At 35.9% G+C, this 21,951-nt stretch overlaps 1 protein-coding gene across 2 annotated transcripts in view; it reads right to left on the reverse strand.

Annotated features, from left to right (window-relative positions):
• The window catches only part of SLC6A2 (solute carrier family 6 member 2), a 416,570-nt gene that overhangs the window by 326,484 nt on the left and 68,135 nt on the right, over positions 1 to 21,951 (reverse strand). The window contains exons 13-14 of one of the 2 annotated variants that reach the window (XR_015259980.1): positions 21,393 to 21,464; positions 18,268 to 19,791 (exon numbers count right to left, since the gene is read on the reverse strand). Coding sequence is in view for 1 of the 2 variants with exons in the window: in XM_086757868.1 (XP_086613994.1) it covers positions 19,768 to 19,791; positions 21,393 to 21,464 (96 nt within the window). In the remaining variant the exon portion in view is untranslated. Of the gene's footprint in view, positions 1 to 12,329; positions 19,792 to 21,392; positions 21,465 to 21,951 lie in introns of those variants that run through there. The other variant, XM_086757868.1, reaches the window with a different exon arrangement.

The raw sequence follows: 21,951 nt of genomic DNA on the forward strand, positions 1-21,951 counted from the left end.
TTGTTGAAGATGGATTATATTCAAACTGCAGAAGATCTTTGAAATGCCTTGAATAATACTAAGGGATATTTTTCTGATTTTTAGTGTTAAGTTCACATCAGTTTTTCTTTATTGCAATGTTGGAAATGAAGTATTGGAAATAAAGAAATACTGGGTAGTAATTTCTGTTCCAAATACTTTGATACCCTCCTGATGCATTTGTTCTAGCTAGGTAATAACTGCTTATTCTGCTTGCATACAAAAACTGTTAAATAATGTCCTTCAGAAATAAAGGAAGAAAATCCTTGGGAATGTCTGACAGACTCTGTGCATCTCTTATTTATAATTTTGACTAAAAAAGGAAATATGACAAGTAGAGATTTAAATAAGGATTATGCAAACTTGAGAGATGTTTCAAACCCAATACAAGTAGAGAGAAAATCAGTGAAATTAATAGCAGTAAATTTCTACTGATTTGATGTATAAAGGATCAAAATCTGTATAGAACATTTTTTTTTTTGTATGTGCAGTGTAATAAACATCCTTGTAGGTAGTCATTTCAACTTTTTTTTTTTTTCCCCAGAAATGGGAATGTAGTATGAGTTAAAGGAACTCTGGATCCAGTCAAAGTCATTTAACTTTCTCTGTCATCTGTACTTATTCTGTATAACATATTCCAGTCTCATTAAATACAGGAGCAGAAGTTAGCTATTCAGTATGCATAAAAGGATATTTTTGCTGAAATTGTAGCAAAACATCATGTACAGTGAAGCAGTAAATAATCTCTTCTCTGCGTTGTAAAGAAAAAATTTCTGAAACAGAATTTTGGGAGGGCTAGCTTAGTTTTCTTGACAGAATCTTTAACTTCTTGCCTAAAAAAGTCTGTATTTTACAAAATATTTAACTCATTAGCCATTTTTGTTAGACTGAGGCCTTCATTTGGTCAATTCTAATTTTAATCTTATGGAGACTGAGGTTGCTAACAAGAAAATAATACAAGAAGTGTTTTCTGCTCTAGCTACAGGACATGTAGCTGGATTGAAGATATTCCTGGAAATCAAGCTGGTTTTGCTGCTGGATAGGTTCTAATGATAGACAATGAAAAATAGCAATGATAACTCATTTGTCAAGGACTAGAACTCAAAACCCAGGGAAAAATTAAATATATCTCTTTAAAATATGAAACATAAATCTCACAAGTCTTTGGGACAGGCCCTATACAATATCTCAAAAGGTGTTTCAAGGGCTATTACTTAAAGCAAAACATCTAGAAGAGGGAGTAAGGTATCTTTGAAGTTTTGTTATACATGGGACTCCAGTGTCTGGGGGCGGGGAGGGGGTAGGGAACCAAGCCGGCCCGAAACCTAACCCACAGAATAAAGCCTGAACTGAACTCTTTCTGACCTGAACTTGCCTGCTCATTTCTATTGTGAGGAATGTCAGAGCAAATATATCTCCAACAGGGCTCTGCACAGAAGGGGTGAATGGGAGCAAAAATGGTTGATCATGACTCTTTTTCTTTTTTCTTTTTATTTGCTTAATTGTTTCTTAACTTTGTATACAGTGACTTTTCTGTGCTACCTCATTCTGTTGACAACAGCCCTGTCTACTTAAAGGGTAATGTCATTTGGGATTCGGAAAGCATTGAAAAGTCAGAGGAAAATATGAACTACTGAACTGGCATATTGCAAGGACAAAAACACCAAATCAGATGAGTAGAAAACAGCTCATTCTGTTCTTGGATAAAGAAGATTATTCTACGTGCCTAGGAGGGACATTAATATTTCAAGTTTAATTTTTAAATAAAATAGATTTAAAAACAAAGAACAAAGTAGTTTAAGGGATTCAGGGTCAGTTCAGTAGGTGCATTCAGTTATTTGCTCTGTAACATGTTTAACAAAAAGCAAAGGAGCAAAACAGTGATTTAGATATAGTTTTAAATTCCTAAGCTTCTTAAGTGGTTCAAACTAGAGCAAGCCTAATGTGGGCTTCTGGCCTTTCTAGGTAGGCATGCTGGCACTCAATCAGCACCCAAGCTTTTCTTGTCATTCTTTTGGATGAGACAAAGAGAAATTGAAAAACAGTTTGTTCTTTAAAAAAATGAGATATCAAAGTTGTTATACAGTTACTTCTCAGCCTTACTTACTATCCCAATAGGAATGGGGCCATTGAAGCTCACTGAAAACAGGGAGCCAAGTTTAGTATTTAAATAATAAATAAAATAAAATCAGCTCTTTCTAATGTTCAAACCTCGTAGTCTTCAAATGCAGATTCTTATCTATGTTTTCTTAGATTAAGGAATGTTTTACAGAAATCTTAATGCTTCATTCTGTTTCAAAGGGATGGCAGGTTAACTTTCTCTTGTACAACTGCTCTGTCACTTATTCTAGACAAAATGAGGCACAAACAATTTAAATAACATAGCTGACTTGAATCCTTTTGAGTAAAGAGGATTAGGAAACCCGTGCATGGGTTGCATAGCTGGCAAACCAGAGGTGACAGGAAAGGCAAGGCAGTAACCTCTAGCATGGTGCAGTGCAGCTGTGGACAGTAGTAGTGTCAGCGAGCAGGGTTGATGTCAATGTGTGCCATGGCCTTACTTCATTAGTGCTGTATGTTTGTTTAAAGGGCTCTCCTTTCACTACATGGAAATCTTGGTGATCTGTGTTTCTCGCCATGTAGCCCTACAATGCCTTTGTCCTGTTCAGAATTTTCATTACTGATGGTGAAAGCTTAGTGACAGCAGAATTGAAAACTGGCTGTGAAGTTCCATCAATGTACTGTTTGCCATCAGGTTTAATTAACTTTAAGATTTGAAAGCAGAAGCTTAAGGGAAGCTATCAGTGACCTCTTAGCAGAACATGGAAGACTTAATGTTCAGCTCTCAGGACCAAAGTTCTAATGAAGACAGTAGGTGGCAGAAAAATCAATCAGTTCTAGGAACTAAAAACAGGACAAGATCCATTATCTTGGAGTCAATGTCTGCTTCACCTCAGGCTCAAAAATTCTAATCTGTGGTTCTTCTGATTCACGTTCTGGAAAGAAGCCAGGAAATGGTTGTACTTGGTTGCAGGGAAATGATCCATATTTACTTTAAGCCTTGATTCAAGATAAGCTTCCCTTCTTGGAGAGTGAGGCATTAGCCTTAGTTAAGTATATATAGAACAGACAGCCTTTCTTCCCCTTTATATTGCACTTTGAGAAAGAACATAACCTTTCTGTATAACTGGGCCACTTGCACTCAGAATATCCTTTGAGTCAGGTGTTCCTAGAGAGCCACTTAAATTCTGTCTCTGTTTTGGTGACTCTTGCACCATAATTAGAGTAGATTTTTGTAAGGAATTTTTCACATCAGTCTCCCAGGATTCTCATGCATGATGATTAACAGCCATAATGAAATCTTTGCTCTTTTATTTTAGATTTTCTGGTTTTCTCCATATAAATGTAAGAATGAAGCATCACTGTTTTGTGGTACTATTTAAAATTTGTTAAAGTGATTTTTCACTTCACTTTGTCACTTGATGGAACACTGGGTACCCTGGCAGGGTTGTGATGGTCACTGCATGTGAGATAGCAATAACAGTGGAGAGTAAGGCTTGCTCTGTTATGGGTAGGATTTATCACAAACTTTCTTCAGGAGGAAGCTGATACTCTGTCAGGTGGCTGCTGTATTCCAGTTCATGGGCTCTCACGCTTGTCAACCTGTATCAGTTTTGCCAAAATTGTAGTCTCATTTCCATGTCTCTTATCTACTCTTGGGGTGAAATGCCAGTATAAATTTTTTGTTGAGCTCTTCAATTAACAATTGACTTGAAAGTTATTAGTGGTCATAATGACATCCCTGGACCTTTTGATCTTGCATAGAGTTGTTTGTTGTTTGTTGTTGTTTTTTTTTTTTTTTTTTCCCTTTCTGTTCTTTCTGTACATCTGTATATACATATGTATGTGTTGATACGTACTGGGCAACGGGTGCTTCCATTGTCTTGGAAGACTTTTGTCAGTAGCTTCCACTTTATCTTGCTGACTTGAAACATCTTTTGCAAAATGCATGTTTTGTGGTCAATTTTTTCATGTACCAAAGCAGAAAGTCATCATTTGTAGGAAAATCAACTGATTTTCAGAATGAAAAAATTATCCTTAAGCTCTACTATATTTATACTTAGGCACTCACTATTGGAACTTTTGTGGCAAAAGATCAGTAAAGTACCTAAGGTTGTTATGGTCAAGCTTAGAAGGAAGTGTAGGATAGCTTTCCTAGTTGTAAAATTTTATTGTTTTAAAGATAGATGAGTTCATATTTTTAAGGTGGCCTGTTGCTTGTAAGCAACAGTTGCTCAGCTGCAAGCACTAATGAGAAAAGATGGATACTTGGCAATGAAAAAGAGTGCTCTTGGTACATATATCAATCTGCAGATTAAGTACTTCAGCTGCTGTAGCAGAGGTTTTATATGCAGATAAACTGTAAGTAATAGGTAATTTATATTAAGTAAGGTCAGCAGTAGTCAGCTTTGCCTGTGGAGGTAAGCTGCTTTAGGTCTTTTAAAAGGTTGTGCCAACATGTGTGGATTTGAGGGTTTCTTGTTATTAAAACTTGTTTGACATTCCATTCTTTGAATAGGCTTCTATGTGTAATAATAGTATGAGGGTTACTGCTGATTAACATTATATTGATGACAAGTAACACCATGTGGCTTGTGATATTTGACAAAAGTGTATCATCTGACTGCAATGTTAGTGGGGCAACTGATATGTTTCCATCAGAAGAAAAAGAAAAATTTTAAAAGTACTAGCACAGGAGTGTGTGGCTTCTGCTCTTCTAATATCTTCAATAATGTTGGAAAGAATAATAGTACATGATTTTCTTAAATGTAAAATTCTTAATGTACAAAATATTATATTTAAGTGATGTCTCATTGTAATTTTTAAGTGTTCTTCAGACCATAAGATATCAAAGTAAAGTTTGAGTAGATGTGGAACTCTTACTTAAGGCTGCATGTGAGAAGAGGGGGAACTATGGAGACAGAGTTAAATTTAGTCCCACATTGTATGTCCAATATCTTTTGAATCCTTGGGAAATTTCCTTCATCTTGAATTATGGTATCTCAGCCTCGCTGCAGAGGTCTTTAGATTGACAGCTCTCACTAAGGGAGTCAATACTATCAGAGAATTCTGCTTTTTCAGGGATAGAGACTATAATACAAATATATATATATTTTTTTCTTGGTTCCTGAAGTTTTTCCTGTCTGTGATTTTTTTTTTTTTAAACTTTTCCAAATTAAAAAAAAAATGGCTGAAAATATGCAGTATCAGTTACGAAGCTTTCAGTTTTGTAGTTGAATAGCCATAACTGTGATTGTTTCCAGTCGTGATCAATGTCAAAATACATAAATTTCTCAAGACTTGATTTCATGGGCATCACAGAATTAAGTGTCAAGCTTCTCTTCTTTGAAAGGTAGTAGTATTTTTTCTCTGTCAGAAATTATAGCTTCTTGTGTTTTTTTTTTTTTCCTTTTCCTATGTACATATGCTTTATTTCTACTCTAGCTGTCTGAGAAGGTTTAGGTAAAAGGTAATGAGTCATGAAAACCAAACTGTAATGGCAATATATTAATGTAGGTGAAACTTTCAAAGGGAATGGAATTTCCAGTCAAAGTTACAGCCAGGTGACTGTAACAAACTGCATAGTCACTGCCAGATTCAGAACAGGGTCAGGAGCAGCTCATTGTAATATTTGGGCTGAAAAACAACCTGCAGCGCTGAATCACAAGGAATAATGTTCTGTAGACAGACAAACCACTCAAGAGATTACAAGCAGGTGATTCGGAGGCAGATCTCTTGCATTCTGTGCAAGTACCTACCTATCAATTGGATATGGGAATGAGGAATACAGCAACCTCTTTCTTTGTGTGTTGAGAGTGTTTTCAGAAAAACTGAAAGCAAGACATTTTCCGAAAAGTGTTCTTGCTTTTCCTCAAGCCTTATTCCCTATTGTACAGAAAATGTTGAATGTGCAGGTACTGACTAACACCAATTTCACTGTGTTGTCTCAGTGTTCCCTTAAATCTATGTAATTTCCATGTCTCCTCATCTAAGTTTTATTTTCACGGCGTTTGGAAAGGTCAGTGGAAAGCACCTTACTAACTTTGTGTAGGTGACAATTCTGTTATTGAAATTAAACTGCCAGTCTTAAACTTAATTGATTTGGCAACTAGGATTGTGGCTTTTTATATTTTGATTTTTTTTCCTAAAACATCTGCTGCAGCATAATACAGCTGTTAGCTTTAGAAGCGATATGTTGCAGTCAGAGGTTCTTGAATGTGGTTTATGTCCAATAGGATCTCAAAATTAGTTATTACATCTTCAGAGAATAGCTTGATTAAAAGTCACTTATTGCATTGATATGATGAACTATTATGCATGGCTGAGGAAAATGTGGGATTTTCTTATTTCTTTAACAATGGTATAGTTGGTCATTGTAGTGAATATGTAGATGTCACATGCATCCTAATACGAGAATGATTTGTGTAGATCATCAATGTCTGAATAATCATCCTTTGAAAGTAACACAGAATAAGCTATTACGAATCCTTCTTTAGACATGCTCCTTTTTTCTTTGTGAATAAACAAAGCAGTGACACAAATTGTTTTGTTTTGTTTTTTTTTCCTTAAAAGCCAAGTAGTGAGCCAGGCTCTTTCACAAGCTTTCTTCTATATGAAAATCAATCTTTTTAAAGTGCAAATATTACAAGAACAAATCCTTGCATAAACAGCATTGGAATTACTCAATGGAAGCATTCAGGTTGGGAATATTTCTTCCTTCTGATTTTTTCAACCCAGCCACAGATCTTTTTTTTTTCTCTGTATTGAAATAATTACACTAAACTGGAAAAACAACCTGTTTAAACATGTTATCCCTTTATTCTTAATCTTTCAGGTTGAAGAATTTGGAGCTAGTAGGTCAAATGGGGCCTTAATTCTACCTGCCTTATGTTCAAAAAGGCTGACCGATATGTAGAAAAAGGTGTAAACAATCTCCAATGACTCTAATAGATCTTCATGGGATTTAGGCTAGTGTAGCTGATCCTTCATCATCCACAGCATTAATAGGCCTGGAAAATAAAAGACCAGTCACATGTCAGTAATGCTGGTCACTGTCAAAATCCTAGTCCTTGCTTGGATTCACAGAATTAAGACTCCATATGAAGGTACTCTGAATTCATCCATGATCCTGATGTATTGCTCAGTTGCCTGGAATCAGTGAATTGCAAAAGTGGCTTTACAGCAGAAATAGTTCGGCAGGAGAAGAGCACAAAGTCGTTTATTAATAAAAGGTATTCTGTGTGTTAGAATAAAGGAACATGTAATGAAAGTTGATTTCAGTAGTGGTTTTTTAAGTGCAGATGTACGCAATGTAGAAGTTCCCAAGGGAACTGAACACTCCTCCACAGCACTGGAAATGCAACATTGGCCATGCAAATGGTCACAAGGACCAAAAATCAGCATATAAAACTGGGTAGTCTAGTGTTGTACTCCAAGATGTCTGAATTGCAAAGGCACAGCTGAAAAAATATTTCCCAAAATTGTTCATAAATAACATAATTCATGGACATTAGACCACAATGTCAGTTCTGTTTTCTGTTTGTGAGCTGTTAGGTTCACATTTGTAAATACTGTTGCAAATAGTTGCTTGCAGAAATATCTGTAGAAGCAATAATTTTCATCTTAGTATTTGTGGAGAGCAAGTGCTTTTTTGGATAAAACTGAAAACCTAGTTCTGAGCATTAATCTTACAAATTTTTCAGGACTGGTATTGGTATTATGTGTCAATTAGTTAAGACAACTTGGACTTCAAGTCTTGTTTTACAAGCCAGTCTGCAGAAAATTTGTGATCACAATTTAGAAAAACAGTATTGACCAACAATATTCCCTGCTTGATTGTTTTCTGGCTTTGGCAGAAATAGAAGTAATTACAAAAAATGGATTTTAATTTTAAAATGTTTCACTGTTATGTAGGTATCTTAAATTATGTTTTGGTTTTTGAGTCTCAGTGACTGCAAGTAATAAAACTTCAACATTGATGCCTTCTGAAAATGTATGCAGTGTCACATATTTTGGTTAAAATTGATTTCTGTCCATGTTGTTTGAGAAATAAATTTTTACTGAAGTGAAAATCAATGGCTTGACCATACTTTTTTTTTTTTTTTGCCTGAAAAGACAGTAAATTTTATGATTTGATTTTAACAAGACACTGAAGAGAGATGAATTCGTGGGTGGCTGAACTTTTAGTCTGGTGATGTGTATAAGCTTTCCAGTTTGATTCAATGATGGTGACTTGTGTAATGTGGAATAACTGTTTGTTAAAATGTGGAAATATTTCCATAGATGCTGTGTAGACATCTAAGAAGAAAATTATTGCCACCTTTTTGAATCTTTGTTGCAAACCATGAGAAGGGCAGAATTAACATTGGGTCTCTGTTATTTTGCACAAGTGCTACTTACTCCAAGTGATTTGTAAGAGCAGGGACTCCTTTTCTTCAGCTAGTTTTCCATGTCTACATCAAATCAAACCCTGCATCACCAGTGACTCAAGTTTTATTCTTAAATGTAGTTTTGAGGAAATGTTTGCTTATTTAAACATTTCATGCTTTTGGGGGAGATGGTTCTGCAGTTAGTGTGTCACCATATTTGACTCTGGAGTAAGTTGCTCTAGTTGTCCTTTGGAAGTGATGCTACTATGAAAGCTTGAAGGAAGAGATGACAAGTGGTAGGTGGGAGTTTAAGGAATAAACTATTCGGCATATGTTTTTCAGATAATTTCCTTTCATGTTTCATAGTGGAAACAGCATAGTGTAATGAGCAGCAAATAGCAGTGCTTGCTTATGTGAGTAACTGTGAATACACAGTTCTGTCCCTCCAGGATGGAATACTTCCACATTTTAAACCTTGGCTTTTATTTTCTTATATATTTAAAGCATTTAGAATGGTATGGCCTGGATGTGAGACTTTCTCTGTATTTTAAGGCATTTAAAACTTAATGTTTAAGTTAGAAGAAAATGAATTCTCTAGCAAGATTATCCTCCAATAGTAATTCCTAAAAAAATCTAGCACAGTAATTTATTTAGTCATGGCACCAGCTGTGTATATTTCTGTCACATCTCATCACATTCTGTTTGTACATCTGCCCACAACTCATGTTTTCCAATCTTGAAGTAAAAACCGCCATGCAGATTATGCTTGCATTTGGCATAATGGGGTTTTTTGGGCTAGATATCAACTTTATGCAGCTCTAGAATGTGTCAATTTGTTTTGAATGTGCAAGTGGAAGATATGATGGCTGTTCCCTTCAGCAACTTATTTGTGTATGTTTGTGTAAACGATATTGCTCCTTTAACTGAGTCCATGATGGGTCCAGATTTTCATTCTTGGCCGAGGTGGATAGTTAAAACGAATAAAACCAGAAGATTGGTTCCTTGCCCTGTTGCTATGCAGTTTGAGAGAACTGTGCTTCAAAATGCTAAACATAATCTGTTATCTAGAATAATTCAGTTGAAAATACTCAATATTTGGATGTACATGCTTCCTGGGCCTATAAAAATACGATATGCTGTTATTCCTGTATTCTGAAGGAACATAATGGGCACTGACACATTTTGCTATGCCAAAGATATTAATCAGGTAGCAAGAGCATAAAGATGATTTTATGGGAAGTGGTTAGGCAATAAATTGTGATAGCATAGGGAAAGATAGTATGGATGTAAGAGGAAAACTGTAGTAGTTACTGTAAATGTGACACACTCTCTCTAAATTCAATATAATCTTTTTTTCACTCACAAGACTTTAAATACAGAGATGGATACCTGAGCCAGCGTAGCAAGAAATAACAGAATATAACTTGACAGCCGCAGTGGTACATTAGCTGAAGGGTTGTGGCTGGCCATTCTTTTTCTAGTCTGTTTTACACAGTGATTTTGTAAGTCTGTCTCTGGCCTTGTGAGAGAAATGATCTCTTTTGCAACTTTGGCCACGTTTGAGGGCAGGACCCGTGATGGGGCTTGGCATCCCAAGGCATAGTTCTTAAGTTATTAACTCTCAGACTGGAATCCAGAGTACTAAGTTAGGTAGTAAGCTTCCTATACGTGTGTGAGGAACCTTATTGGAGAGAGAGCTCTCTGAGAGGAGATGGTGGACTTTGAGATTGTGGGCCAAGACATGTCTGAGGTGTGTCTTGTGGATCTGGACATTTATCTGCCTGGGATTTCTAGAAGTGACAGTAATAACTGGCTTTTATGAGTGTATTAGGAAGGTAAAGGCACAAAGAGGCTATTTGGTTGCTTTCATGAGGGTGCTATAACCCCCACAGAATTCATAGGTGACTTTGAAAATAGTGCTGAAGAAAATAAGAGTAAGAGAAGCAGGCATATGGCTGAATTGGGAGAATAGGAAGCAGGCAGCAGCAGCAGATAGTTTTGTTGGAAAAGTTTGTTGAAGTTACTTTCAGAACCATGTAAAATACAGACCCTATCAAAGGCTAAGTGCTTTTGCCACTTGGATGATTAAAAATCCTTAACTAAAAATAATACTTTTCAGTGCAGATGTGAAAGAAAGCTAAGGCAAACTTCTTTCCAAAATATAGCTGAGTTTATAGGAGGGTACAACATCATGGGGGGTTTTGGTGCTTTAGTAAGTTTTAATAACTGAGGAGTAAAGAGTTGTGGTATTTGGCTTGTGTATGCCATTGCTCTGGTCTAAGATCTTGCAAAAGTTTAAGGAGCTAGGCAGTATTATCACTGTTTTTACAGGTGATGAAGCAGAGAGCCTTTCTGTTCTCTAGGAATTACTTTTGATTTGTTGCTGAAATTACACATTGATGGATTAAGCAAGTGAGCATTTCTGGTTCTCCCTCAATTACAGCAGTACATTTTTAGTTTAAAAAAAAAAAAAAAAAAGGCTGATGTCTCTTCTTCTGAAGGCCAAAGTCTCTTCAGACTTTTTAAAACAAGTGTTTGTTACTTATAGTTGCTACTTTTAAACACATCACGTCTGTTTTTCCCTCTCCATTCTCTTTGCATTTACAAGAGTGTAATGTCTTAACTTTTTGGCAGCCTTATTGATTTGTGTTATAAATGAAAAAAGAACTAGATATATTCTGACCTTTCCCCAGCCTTAAATTTTCTTTTCAAAGATAAAATTTTTGTTGTTTTTCTGCATTTTAAATTAACTTAGGTTATAAATATTAGCTTAGGTAAGAGGGCAAATTAAAATTTCATGTTTACCTGTATGAATCCGAGAGGCTGAAGAATCTGAAATGCTGAAGCAGTTGTCTTTACTACTAGCAGCATCAGTACCTAATTGCCTCTTCCGTTTTGGATGTTGAAAAAGGATGTAACTGAAGTTCCTGCTTCCAGAGTGAATTAGGGGAATATCAGAAGAGGTGATGTAGTTATCCAAAAGCAGACAAGAAACTTGGTTTCTGTAATACTTCGTGAAGACAAAATTCCTCCATTATTTTAAGGAAGCCCTGCCTGGTTTTACTTTTATAGTAGTACGCTAATGCTGATTCTAAAGGACGTACCAGTTGACTAAAGCTGGGTGAAAATGGTAAATGGGAGAATGTAGAGTAGTGAAAAATGAAAATTTTGTGAACAGGCTTTTGTTGAACAGCAAAATAGATTAAAAGAAACTTTTGTGAAACACTTAAAATATTCTGAAATTAATTAACTTTGAATTATTTTAATACTGACTTATGGTTTTAAGTGTTTTACATTATTAAAAACTGGCATAAAAATATTGTTTTTCAGTTTTTCAGATGTAATAAAAATAATATAAACTCTGTTTTTCTCACTGCTTTAAGGAAGTAGAGGAATATAAACAATTGAAGACTACCTTAATAACATGGAGATCTGTTAAAAAAAATGCTGAGGGAAGTAGATTAATATCTGTACGTGCCTAGTATGAAATTTATATGTAGATAGGTCTTGATTTTTTCCTTTCATTGTGTGGTTGTGAAAGCTTCGTTGCTTTACTGTAATTAGGTTTCTGAAAGGAGCTCACATGTAGAAATTAATCTGTTCACGGCATCCACTGGACACTGAAAAGATGTGACCTGTCTCATGAAGGTTGAGAGCTGTATATGGTTCTTGCTTTTGGCCTTTTGTTTTTAGTGTCTGCTAGTCTTCAAGGCCAGCTCAAGACTGGATTCTAGAAGCCCTGTGTGCCTTGCTGTCAGGCAGTCGTGCTCTGGAAATGCCTGTCCCTGGGAGGCAAGCAAGCCACCACTGGAGAGACAGCTGCAGAGCCAAGAACCAGCTGTCACCGTGAAACTTTAACTAGGAATAGTACTGACAACAAGCAAAACTTTAATTTCAGCTTTTAATTGATTGTCATAAGTAAATTCTTAGTACATAAGACTTTTATTTATACTCTTTTTATGTGCATATTTGTCAGATTTTATTTAAATAATTTTATACACAATATTGGAATAATCTGTTACATTAATGCACAGCTTAAAACAGTTCTTATTTACACTGATCACAGAAAGACAGAGGAATGAGGACAAATACTTTACATTCACCATCGTTATCAGCATTTTAATTATAGTTAACCAGCACACATCACACACATCCATATCCATATTTATAAGAAAAGTAGTTGTTTCTAATTACACACATGGGCATGTAGGTGTCTCTCTTTAAAAAAAAAAAAAAAGTGAAATGCCATTTTCCCCAGATAACCAAAGACTTAAAAAAAAAAAAAAAAAAAAAAAAAAAAATAAAAGGCAAATGAACCTCCAGATTGCACAATTAATGGAATCAGACATGGAAATGTGGTGGCTGTGTTTGGACTCTTTTGGTCACTGGGGTGCTTTGGAGAGTATTTTTACTGGTGGCAAGTTTTGAACTCATATATAAACTTATTCCTGAAAACTGCAATGTGATCTCTTGCTTTGGAAGTAGACGTACTGGACGCTAACACATTGGGTTTAATTGAGTTGTCTAACAACACAAAATTGCAGAAAAAGGATGCTCTGGATTTTTTTGGTTTTTCAGATTATAAATTAAAAACGCATGACATCCCTTTACGAGACTAAGGCAGCAATGGAGAATATTGTGCTACAATGTGCATTTAGCTGTAGATAATGTTCTCCTCTTTGATTATAAATGTAAAAATGTGAAAGGCCAACGTATTTTTTAACTAGACTGGCTGACTACAAAATCTTATAATGGAGAAATAGGTCTTGTGTGATAAGCTTGTTATATCAAAGTTGAATTTCTCGCCTTACAATATACACCTATATTCTATGAAAATTAAAAAAATTGGTAAGAATATTAAAATATTTCCTATACAGAGGTACCCTTATCTAAGGTAAAATCTAGTCACTGCTATAAAAAGGCATTAAAAATTAAGTAAAACACTGGTGTAAGCCAAGTAAATGCTCACTATAAAGCTTTTATTTGTAAGGCAAATCTTCATTGGACCTATTAGAAGTTATTTTCAAAATGTACTATTTGGAGATTCTCACTTTGTGACTTATACTACCCATAGCAAATAAAAGCTATGTCTTGCAGATAGGAGCACAGAGAGTGCAACAGAAATTACAAATGCATGTCACCTGCAAGTTTGAGGCTTCTTGGCAGTGACCAAGAAACAACACGACACCTTTAAAAGAGGGCAAGCTTAAGGCTTAGTAATTTTTTTAGTTCATTGAATTTATTCTGTTCCCTTATTAAAGAAATTAAGCAACTTTTGTTTAGTATGGCAGCTAAAGAAAAGCCTTTACAAAGGAGGAAAGCAAAGCACACAGGTGGCCCAATCTTGCTGTTGGTGCTTAGGCTAAAAAGGCCCACTGTTCTTAACGTGAAAACTAATGGCTGTAATGGCTACCTCACCTGATGGCTGCACTGCTGGACTGAGCCTTAAGCTTCTTAGTTTCTCCCCTTCTTGGCTCCATCCCAACACCTGCATCTAGACACCTCCATGTTCTTCTAAGGAGGACAGTTTCACTTAATACAAAAATTACATCTGTGTTACTTAAAGTCTTCTGGCTGTCTTCTGTTCCTCTGTGTGCTTCTACTAGGTCCATCATACAGTGATTACAATTTATCTAAACGTTCTGTTTTTAACTGGCAAAGGAAAGCTGATGGAAGTCTATACTTAAAAGCAACTATATTACACTTTTTTTTTTTTCTGCTGGTTGAAATGTCTCTATCTGCCATCTAGTTCTCTGTATTAGTCTCTGATGCATGTAGATGCATCTAAATTCAATCTCAGGCAGTGAACAGTAACACCGTACAAATTAATCACCAGCTGCAGATCTTGGTCTTATGTTGATGTAATTTTTATTAGGAACAATGTGCAAAAATCTTTTTTTTTTTTTTTTTTTTGGCCTAGAAAAATTTTCTCTGTGCATGGCAAATCTTGTCATTCCCCAGTTAAGCTTAAGCAGGCAAAGCCAAGTAATTGTACATCTAATCACAGCTAAGGAACATGTGCATGCCTTCTTGGTCAGTCTGAGTAGGCTTGGCTGATTGTCAGCAAAAACTGTCCTTTGAGAATATGGATTAGAGGGGGCAAGTGCTTGGTGAAGTGTTCCAGTTGAAGTCTGAATTACAACAGATTGAAATGGCTGAACAAACCCCTATTTTCTACAGCACAGAAACACTCAAACATGGGTGTTTGAGACAGAACTATTCCATGTATATGATCCTCTATGAATCTCAGTGATACAAAGTCACAGATGTAACAGGGCTTAAATGAAGGCTTAACTTCTGTAAATTAAGTTCTAAAAAGATTTCCCAACTGTTTTGCAGTATCCTGTACTGGTGTACCTTTTCCCTAAAGGAAGCCAGAATGTGGCTGGCTTTCTCATGTACCAGCTAATATTAGTTTAGTAAATGAAGTTCTGTAATCATTCAGGTGTCCAAGTATCTCGCAGATTTGGTCCTGTGTGGTGATTTCTGGCCAGCTTTGCTTAAAATAGTCCATATGCTACTTTTGGCTTGTATATAGATAGGAACCTTGTAAGCTCTCTTCAAGGTCCTGTTTCTGACTTCTGTAATGTATTATAAACAGTTTGGCTTCATATTCTAACAGCTTAACTTTCCACTGATTAGCTAGGTCATCCCACAGCCACCAACAGGAACATGAGTATGAATCAGAGGAAGGTAGACTGAAGAAGTATTTTGCTTCGGAGGAGACTTTCTGGAAGCGTTTCCAGAATATCTGTCTCACTGTACTATAGCCAAGACTCCCACTATGTTGGCCTTTAAATTAAGGAAATTGAGTTGTTGCATGTAAGCTGATCTGTAGACCATAAATATTCTTAGCCCTGAGAAAATGAAGTGTATTGTAACAAAAATATCCTATTTTACTGCTCCAAGAAGCTCAGAGTGCACACATAATTTCTGTAGGTAGATTATATACTGTCATTTGTTGAGCTGTGGTAACTGTCTTAAGTCTGAGTCCTTCAGGCCCATTTGAAAATGTTCTAATAGGGGACTGCAAATGAAACATTTCTAAGTCTAATTTCTTTTGAAATTGCTGATCTACGGTTTAAATTTGGTTCTTAGGAGAGAAATTCTTAAATGTTTGCCAATACCTCATGAAATTTTGTGAATCAGTCCAGTATATGAACGAAAGCTATCTACTCCCATAAAAGCAAGTATCAGCTAATTAATGCTGAATGAACTGCAGAAGAGACATTAAAAGCATAAGAACTTTCTATATGGTCTCCTAAAACCTAACAGTACAAAAAAACCCCCAACTTAATTCATTTCAAAACAATAGCATAAGAAGTGGCTGTATATACAAAATGTTTAGGTTTGACCTTCTTATATAATAGCATTTATTTTACTGAGAAGAAATGACCAATTATATGGAATTTCCTCTGGGAAAACTACATACAACATAGATTGCACATGCAGTTAGGGAACATGTACAATAGTAACAGCCAAGTATTTATCCTACATTCTATATTTAAAATATAATGTTTGATCCTGGATTTCCTGCAAAATCCATCACTATGGTAAGATGTCTTTCAAGTGTTGCCAGGATGTGTGCCTCGGGACATGATAGAGCACAAGAAGGCCTGACAGAAAACATATGGTCCAAACGGGCTGAACACTAAATAGCACTAGTGCTGTTTTGGACTGTTGCCCATGAAAGACCCACTTTTTCTACCAGAAATCTAAATCTGTGGAGTTCTTGTAGTGTAGCTTTAGAACACTACCAAGAACATAAAAAGTTATTCTGCTGAATGACAACAGGAGGAATACAAGGAAAATGGAAGATCTCTTTCCTTGGTGCTAACTAACTTTCTGTGGCATAATAAAAAAATATAGATCACAGGCAGGTCTTTCTCACTGGCATGAAGGAAGGTCAGAAGAGAGATGCTAATGTATGACAGCAGCTTCTTTTATCAGATTACAAAAAGGCTTTCAAGAAAATACTTTTTAGAACTGTGAAATGAGCTATTTAATTGCTTCACTCAGTTCTTCCCACTGGCTTATTACCAAAACAGCCAACATAATTAGCAACCAGATAATACTGCATCTTGAATAAGGGTGTATCAGAAATTTTCTTCTTTTGGAAGGGGGCTGCCTACTCCATCAGCGTATACTTGCTATATATGTGGGAGAGCACCAGTCCCCAGAGTGGGTCTGTTCCCACAGTAGGTACAGCTGATGAAAAGAGTGACCAGCTTGATTGAAAATTCACAACTGAGTTAGAGGAAGACTTGCAATTAAACCACATGAGTGACAAGGACATTACTGGGTGATTATTTTTTTTTAAACTACAAGTGGATGAACTGAAGGGAGATGCGTATCTTAGTGGCATTTGATATTTTCCATGTTGAAAATGTGTTAGGCAGCTCTAAGCAGGTGCCTAAGAGGAACCAGGTGCTAGAGCTGTGGCTTTTTATTGGACTGTCTGTACCTCTAAGTCAAGCAAAAGAACATAACTTGATCTTCACAAAGGTATTTGTTATTTCAATGGATGCTAGTTTGTGTCTAAGGGCATCATTTATTGTCCAAGAGGCATGAGGTAGTTGAGCATCTTATTCTGTGGAGAATTGAAGACATTGTTTTTCATCTCTAGGACAGCAGTCATATTATTTTTGGGGAGACTTCCTTTGGGCAACATCTTGAACTTAAAGCCTATCTGTGCAGTGATGCAATGAGTATTATATTTATTTTTCATTCAGGCTATTCCTAGTAATAAGATTCCTGCTTTCTCTGATTTGCCTATTGTCTTCTGTGTAGATTGCAAATTCTTTTGTCTGTAAAACTTCAGAACAAGATGAAAATAGTGCAATGGAGTCCTGAGCTATAAATACTACACTAAATCTAAGAAATTATACAGTAATAGAAGTAAAAATAATGTAGGATGTAATTGCCTTGGGAGTAGGTATTAAAAATACAGTCAAATCCTAACATGCTGAGTAAAGCTGATTTCACTCCCATGTTAAGATAGCTTTGCTCCTATTTGAGAGCTGAGCAGTGATGAAATGTAACTTCTGCATGGGTTTGACTGTAGGGATGGCGGTGATGGGGTGTGTCACAAGTGAACATTGATGCAGGTTGTTAGCACTTCCATTATCAGCAAACCAAACAATGTATAATGTGACAAGCTATTAAAGTTCCATGTTAGAGAACCCTCAAGAGTTTAAAACCTTGATAATTTTACCTATTTTAAGAAGCTTTTGAGCCATGCCAAGCCAGTAACTGAAGCAGCTGGATTATTGAAAAGTAAGCTTTATAACAATGAAGAGATTCTTATGTAGTTTAGCAAACAATAAAAATAGGATTAACTATGAAGTTGGTGGGATGGGTTTTTTGAAGCCCTCAATGTATTTTCACTGTTTGGCTTCTTGTGTGATTACAGAACTAGAACTGCAACATTTGAAATTCCTTTATTATTGAAATATATTTAATAAGAGTTTAAACAGCTATCAGCATCAGCTGGGCCAGAAAAATATGACTTGCTTTATAATTAGAAGAAAGTATTCTTTGAGTTTAAAACAGTGTTTAAATAAAAATATTTGTCACAGAGACACTTTAAGAAGAGGACAATAGAATCAGAGAATAGTTTGAGTTGAAAGGGACCTTTAAAGGTCATCTAGTCCAACCCTCAGAAAAAATCACCAAAAAAACCCCCACCCAAAACCCCTAAAATAACAAGTTGATACATTACGAAGTATTATATTATGTTGGTAAATAGGAGATAAATTTCACTTCAATTATTTTGAACAGAGATGAATGTTAAATGGAAAAGGCCGAAATCACATGGAACTTTTAAACTGGGCTATTTTAAAAAAGGGAAAAAAAAAAAACCTCAACAAAAATTGTATTATAAATAAAAAAGCCCCATCCTTTCAAGTGGTCTTTTTAAAAAGAGGAAGCACTACATACATTTAAAAGACAAGCTAAATTGAATGTATAAAGGCAAAAAAAAATCAGAGGTAAGGTCCAGAGGTAAAGTCTGGACTAGATTCAGTTGAGAAGCTACTGAAAATTACTATACATCTAGTGATAAATAAGTACAAGAAATAACACAAAGCTACCCAATCTAGTGATCACTGGGAAGATACTAGAGTGATGAGTGACCACAGAATAAGAACAGCACCCAAATGCAGAGTTTGTTCCGTATCTTCTACCTTGCATAATGCTAGCAGAGAGAAGAGCTGGAATCAGCTTAGAGAGCTGAGTATGCCTAAAATATTATTCTAAATTAGTCAACACAATCTTGCTGTGGTTTGGTAGGTAAATCCAGGTTAGATTATAATAATAGCATGTTCATAGCAGTAGAATAAAAGCCAAAATTTGTTATTTTGGTACCTTTGGGTAGATTAGGTGATTCTAAAAAATAATTTTCTCTTCCTATATATTTTATATTCTTTATTTGGAACAAAATATGATAAAAAGATGAAAGTCTGTCTCTTTGCATGTAACTTTCATACTTAGCTGTAAAAGTTGAGTATGGATCATATGATAAAACCATTGTAATTGTTGATATAAGGGAATATATTTTTCATTAAGTACAGTGTGGTATTACACTGTATTCTGTACTTAGCTACAAAAGGAATTCTATTCTTGCTGCTATTCAGCTTGTATAATTAAACTGGATAGAAAATGGCATGGACATATACAGACAGCAAAGACAACCTTCTTCACCAAGAGAAGAAACTAATAACAAACCACTGAAAATGAAGCACTGAGTCTTCACTTCAGAAGGATGCAAACTTATATCCCAAAGGATAGTATGGCAAGAAAGCTAATGACATTAGTACATAGTTAAAGTTGCTCTTTCCTCATAATTGAGATTACTCTTTGCTTAGATCTAAGAATGTTCAGGTGTTGTTGGTTTAAAATAGGTCGTGGCATGAATATCTGAAGTAATTATTACTGTCAGAAATGTTTAATTCACTTCTTCACAATAAAAGAGCATTTAAGTTATGTTGATTGCTTTTTTTATTTTTTGTTTTTTTCCCTCCCCTCTCTGCTCCCCACTCCTCCACTTCTGCCAATAGCAAAACTCACAGGTTTTGGTCATGTAGGGATCTCATGGCACCAAAGGATATAAGAAAAATTAAATGGAGTCTTTAAAGACCGCTTGAAGCCAAGTAATAGAAGGGAGGCATTGAGAAAAGAGAGCAGATGTCTTCCCTCAAAGAGTCAGTAGGTAAGCTCTGAGCCAGCCTGGTCCAAGCGTAATCGAGGGAGCTTTGAACTTGACTTCTCTGTATTCCCAGTTTAGCTTAATATATTGGCTTTTTCCTCAACCTGTCGATTGTCATATTGTTAGCCAGTGTTGAAGCTGTAAGGGAACAGAAGTACTTGTTTAATAACATTACTGATTCAAATAATGATAGAGAGATGTTTTAAATACATTAGTTGACAAATCTAGAGTTACAAAGAGGTTTCAAAATAATGGCTGGATTATAACTTAATTTCTGTGGGTACAAGTTTGCAGTGATAAATGTGCTGAATATAAAGGCTATTTATTCAGCTCTCAGTTCAGTTTTAAGATTCAGAAGTGCTGAAGGTACACGAGAAGAAAATTTTTGTGCTTGTTTGGTTATGGTCGTCAGTATTTTGTTTACAAACTTAAACAAATGAACAAATCATTAACTATGCCTTAGCAATAACAAAGCTGTTCCTAGCTGTTTGTGGAAGACAGCAACAAATTAATATGCTTTAGTGTTTGACATGGTTTGAGATATTATTAGGCATTTATTTGTGAGGGCAATTTTTTCTAATTTAAGTGAAATTAATTTGCTTCCTTTTGCCATTATAGATTTAGGTTCAGAAGACTAGCACTGTGTAGGAGTGGCTGTTTGTAGCCCATTCACACAGGAACATCTACCTCTGGAAAAATCAAGTTATTACTTAGAGCTGGAACATTAAATCTTCAGACAACTGAGGGCAGAAATAGGGGAAAGAAAAGGCAGGAAGAGGTGCTGTGCTACTACATATTCTTGGCCACATCAAATAAATTGTGGTCGTGAAACAGGAAGCCTTTTCTTCCTGCTTGCATTCTACATCCCATAATCTATGCTTGGATTACCTCCTTTAAAAATCAAAATTTTACTTCAAACAATATTTTTCAGAGTAAGCAAAAGGCAAATTTCTTTTTTTAAATACCAACATACAAACCATCACTATAAAATCTGGGTCATGTTTTGAGGTGATGTGCATAATTCTAGTTGCTTTCAACTTTGAAGACAGAAGTGGTCTGGCATGAATGCTGATAAGTGTAACAAGCTTCATATTTGCATCCTTTTTATCTTCTACAAAAAGGACTTTATTTCAGTAAGCTCATTTTATTTGCAAAAAGGAGAACAGTGTTTGGAATCCTATAGGATATTCTTCATGGCTGCTTAAGAAGTCTCCAGCAATGTTTTCAATCAGCCGTAGGCCTGTGGGGAAAGCTTATTCCATATAACCTAGCACATTATTTCATCATGGCTGTTTGTTTAAGCTCTGACACTGGATACTTGTTTTGCTGTTTACCATGCATTGTGGTACATAATTGAAGTTTAGGAAGCATGACTTCAGAGTGCTGTGCAATAACTGAGAGAGAGGCTATGACCTGTTCAAATGCACGTGATAGTTTGGAGATACCTTAATCTCTTGGTGAGATCTCACTATATTCAAATACAACCTAAAATACTGGATTCAAGTGATCTGTAAAATTGTGGGTTCTGCTTAGTTAAGGAAGGAAGGTGCCAAAAGCCTTCCAACAGAGCTGATGTGTATAGTACTGAGCCTCCTGCATCTTGTCATGCTGGCAGAAATAAAGAACCACAGACCTGCAGAAGTATATGCTATGAGGAGACTGGTGCAAACCTGTAGTTGTTGCTAAAGACAGGAAAGGGTTGATAGCAGGAGAGGAAGCATGGTGAAAGGAGTACAAACCTTAAACTGCCTGACATTTCCTTGGGCCACGAGTTGGTGCTCATTTTCAGGTGTGATGCAGTAAGCTAGTCTCTAAACCAGATGGGAAGAAGAGGAAAAAGTCAGCCATAGGAAGTGGGATTATGTCTGTAATCCCCGATCTATAATGGGGAAGTAGCATGAACTTTATTTAAAACGGCAACTTAAATCTTTAATATCACTGCATTCTGTGCCTTTAACTTAGTCACTGAGAGAACAAGCTTATGATAAGCCCCTTGGTATTAGCCTTTAATATAAGAAGCAACAGTAGAAAGTTTATGCAAATACTAAGTCCAAATATTTAGCAAGTGCATATGGAAAAGAACATCAGGAACAAGTTATCACAGGCCTTACATCCCCTAAATTCATACTTGTCTGTTAGTGCTGTGATAGCATTGACTAGTGTCCTGGTTCTGGCTAGGATGGAGTTAATTTTCACCTGAGCTGGGAGAGGGACTGGAGTGGGTGGGGGACACAGCTGGGATAGTTTACTAATTAGCTAACAGCTGGAATAGTTTACCCAAATTGGCCAAAGGGCTCT

The sequence above is a fragment of the Chlamydotis macqueenii genome, chromosome 13 (assembly GCF_036417535.1).
Source record: "Chlamydotis macqueenii isolate bChlMac1 chromosome 13, bChlMac1.mat, whole genome shotgun sequence".
Lineage (NCBI taxonomy): Eukaryota > Metazoa > Chordata > Aves > Otidiformes > Otididae > Chlamydotis > Chlamydotis macqueenii.